Source organism: Eurypyga helias, unplaced genomic scaffold (genome assembly GCF_000690775.1).
Source record: "Eurypyga helias isolate BGI_N326 unplaced genomic scaffold, ASM69077v1 scaffold24202, whole genome shotgun sequence".
Lineage (NCBI taxonomy): Eukaryota > Metazoa > Chordata > Aves > Eurypygiformes > Eurypygidae > Eurypyga > Eurypyga helias.
Window position 1 is genome coordinate 7,313 of NW_010235606.1, and position 4,097 is coordinate 11,409.

General features: G+C 54.2%; 1 protein-coding gene across 1 annotated transcript in view; it reads right to left on the reverse strand.

Annotated features, from left to right (window-relative positions):
* Positions 1–3,967: 3,967 nt before the first annotated feature.
* COL6A2 (collagen, type VI, alpha 2) overlaps positions 3,968–4,097 on the reverse strand; it is a gene marked incomplete at its 5' end in the record, with an annotated part of 13,532 nt that continues 13,402 nt past the window's right edge. Inside the window, 1 exon segment of the mRNA XM_010146821.1 lies at positions 3,968–4,097. This exon segment is cut by the window's right edge and continues 18 nt beyond it. Coding sequence (XP_010145123.1) covers positions 4,013–4,097 — 85 coding nt within the window.

Genomic DNA, 4,097 nt, shown 5'->3' on the forward strand with positions numbered 1-4,097 from the left:
TCTGGGAGCTTTGCTGCGGGTTCGGTGAGCGAGAGCGGCTCCCCAAGGCAGCAGTGCGGGCAGGAGGCATGGGGGCAGTGGGAATGCAGGCGCCTGTGGGCCAGGGTGAACCGTCCCCATGGCCAGTGCTGCACTGGGACGTGGTGTCCCCCAGCCCCTCGTGGTCCACGAGGTTGTGGGCTGGGCACCCAGGCTTGGCCGGAGTCGGTTTATGATTTCCATTACTGATGGAAACCACATACCTGGGCTTTGGGGGTGCACAGGGGTGAGGACAATAATTTTTGGTGTTGGTGCTGTCACCTGAAGGGACAGCTTGGCTGTTGGGGTCTGTGGGGGGACAGCATTCCTGGGGAAATGTGCTTAGTCTCTGCCTGAGGCAGACATGGGGCAGAGGAGCCGGGTCCCAGCTGCTGGCAGGGAGATGACATCCTCGTGACAGGAGGTGACACGAGGGAGCACTGACAGTGCCTGTCCTTCATTTGCAGCTTCGAGGCGGCAGACGATGTGGAACCCCAACCCAGGTAGGGGCCATGGGGCTGGGCAAGGCTGCAAGTCCCAAACAGTCCTTGGGGATCAGCGCGTGGGCACTCGGGGGGATTACCTGCGTACCAAAGGGGGGTGGGGCATCATTTATAAGGAGGGGGTAGACAGGGAGGCATTTATGAGGAGGGGGTAGACAGGGAGGGGTCCTTGGGGTGCATGGGTACACCAGCTCCCTGCATTGCCTGCCCGGGAGAGCTTGGCTCTTCTAGCTAAGACCCCCTCTTCTTCCTAGGTGTGCCCGGCGGGGTGCCACCACCGCAAGTGCAAATTTGCCCACCTGCCCCTCCAGGATACCCTGGTCCCGGCACTCCGGCAGGTCCCTACCCTGGCTACCCTCCAGTGCCACCTGGCCCCCATGGGCAATATCCTACGGCAGCTCCAGGTGGCTATCCCTGTGCCCCCCCTCCACCTGGCACCTACCCAGCAGGGCAGAACCCCCACGGGCACCACCCACAAGGGCATCATCCTCATGGGAACCCCCATCAGGGACCACCACGAGTACCGGGGTGCCCCCCGTGCCTCTCTGGCTGCCATCAGAAGCACCATAAGAAGCATAAGAAGAAGCACTGCAAGGACCATGGAGGCAAGGTAAGAGTCAGGCGGCAGCAGACCCTTCCGAATCTCTGCGGTGGTCCTTCGGACCCACTCACGCATGCCACAGCATCCAGTCTGGGCAGCTGGGGCTCCCCTCATCCATCCTTCAGTGGCGGTAGCAGGCTGTCAACGCCTCAGTGACTTTTTTTAGACGTGGAGACTCCTGTTTAGTTAATAAATAGGCAAGCATGAGTCATTTCAAGTGAATCTTTTGCAATGTGACCCATGAAATTCCTTGAAGCCGTTGACACGGTGGTGTATTAAATCCCAGGACTTTGTCCTGCTCACCTGAGGGCGTGTCAGGCCTCCTTAGGGACATTCACTCAATGTCATGCAGCAGAGGAGCAGTTCAGTTCCCCACGATATGCCTATAATTATATTCTCCAAGCAGAAAAATACTGTCTCCAAATTAAAACAAGAGCTTGCAAAAGCACTGCAGCGGATGGGTCTGCAGCCCTGACTGCTGCAGGCAGCCCAGCTGGGCACTGGGAACGGGCACCCACCACAGGTTTGCTAGCACCTATCAGAGATGAGGCAAGAGAGGGCTGCTTCCGTGCTACCCTGAGGTTGTTTTATCCCCTCCAGCACTCCAGTAGCTCCAGCAGCAGCTCTGACTCTGACTGAAGAGGACATCTCCCAGGTGCACGGCAGCGAAGCAACAGAACACGCAGCCGGACACCCCACGGGAACCACCTGCAAGTCACTCCACTCCTTTCTCCTTTCTCTTGGAGCAGCGTTTTGCCTGCTGAGTGATGTTCTTGGCTTTAGCTTGTAAATTCTTTGACCTGGAATTGCTGTGAGACGATGGGCAGCAGCTCCACCGTCTGTCTTTCAGGGCAGTCCACTGAAAGCAGCGGCAGTATCACATGCTAGTTTGCAGTCTGCTGGTATCGGCGTGTTTTTTTTCCTGTGCGATGCTTCCAGCTGCTAATGTGGATCCCACTGCCTGTAGAAGTCCGTACGTAGCTGTAGCAGAGAGCCTGGCTGGGGAATGCTGTAACTTCCCCCTTGCTGACTTGTACGTGTTGCCATCCTCCCCATCAGAGTAATAAATAACAGGAAAAAGGAGTGGTCTCCCTTTCTGAAGCCCCTAAGCCATGCCCATGGGACTGCGGCGTGCTCGCTAGGAAAGGTGGAAAGTCTGGCAGTGCTTTCACCGCAACAATTCTAACACAGAGCTGCTTTTGCTGCTGTTTTATTTTTGTTTTGCCCGTTCCAAAGGAGGGAAAATGCAGAAGTGACGCTGCAGCACACCGTCCAGCCCTTCCCTGCACCCATGCTGCTGGCTGCTCTGCAGCCTGGGCTTGGGGTCCCCCCGGGCAACCTAAGCCCTCCTCCCCATCCCACCTCCACCACCATGGATGTGTACCTGCAGAAATGCTCCTGTTCGGGGAGGGTTCCCCTGCCCCGCCGTCCTGGCTTGAGGCAGACAAGTGTTGGATGCAAGAGGGGGTGAGGAAAGCCTGACGCAGTTGCAATGCCACTGGTGGGGAAAGGCACAGCCCCCCATGGAAGAGAGGCACCCAAGGACCCCTGCTGTCCTCACCCGTGAACAGGTGAGCAACACGAAGGAGGTGAGGAATGAAGACACTGTGTTTGTCACGCTGAGCGGCCACAGTCTGATGGGCACTGGGGGGTGCGGGGCCAGGGTCAGAGGAACAAGTCTGTGAGGGCACTGCTGGAGAGAGCGGGGAGAGCTGGAGGGGCCCCATCAGCATCCTGTGGTGCTTCAGGTCCTTGTTGGTGCCCCGTGACCCCCTGTGCCGCAGGGACCCCTTGCCTGGTGCTCCGGCATTTGCAAGGAGAGGCAGAATACACTGAGCTGAACTCAGCTTAGCACCAGGAGAATCAGCTGCTCATTAAAAATAATTTTTACAAAGAGACAGACTACAGAACAAAGAGGCTTTTCCAGAATAAGGTAAAAAGACTTGGTTTATTTTTGCAGACTGCACAATTCAAATTAAAATTTGGGCATTGCTCAGCATATACTGGTGGGAAGAAGGCACCACGGTTGCTCTGGGAGACAGCTCCGGCAGCTGCCCACTCTTTTGTGAGATGCTGGGAGGTACGCTGCCCTTCTCAGCAAGGATTTTGGGTGCAGTAATAAATGACCAGGTTCTGATGAAAGTTGGAGTGGCAGAAGGAAGCAAGGGAGATATGCCTCACAGGAAAATTTAGATCTTAAAAATGATCTGTAAAATTTAGGATAGCTAGATGCCCAGAAGGAGCATCTGCAGGCAACTGTGGAAGGCAATGAAACCTCTAACCATCCCTTTGCTCCCGGGAAAGAGGATCGAGCCAACAAGGGCCGTGCAAAAGGAAAGCAAGTTGCTGATCATTTCAAGCAGCATGAGATGTGTCATAATCTCACTCGGTTCTCTCAGGGCAGAAGTACCGAGAGGACAAAAAAGATGAGATAATCTGGAAAAGGGTTTGCTAAAGAATGGGAGATGTCACAACCATCAATAGGATGCTGAGGGATATTGAGAGTGTTTGAAAACTAGAGATGATCATCTGTCCTACAACACTGGAAAGGTTTCTTGCTTCTCTGACAAGCCCTCCTAGGATTACAGTACGTACACAAGGCATGCCTTAGTGTGTGTAAAGCTTTACAGAAGTATGTTGTATGGCTCTGTATCCTGCTTCCATCTTGGTTTTAATTAGCACCATATATGTAAGATACATGACTTTTCATCATGAAAATAATGATAAAAAAAAAAAAGAGCTCTGGATTTTGGCTAGAAAGAAGGACCCAGAGGGCAGATGTTCTGGGCCAGCTCAGAGTTGCTAGCAACCGTACAGAGGGAAGAAAATTAAACAGGTAATATCAGGGGTGTGTATATTGGTGAGAGGAGGACATGAGCGCTCCCTTCATTTAACATATCCACCTAATGAACCTGTCGAAGAAGCTGGGCTGGGAGAGGCTGTCATAGTCTTTCTCCCGGAAGATGGCTGCCCGG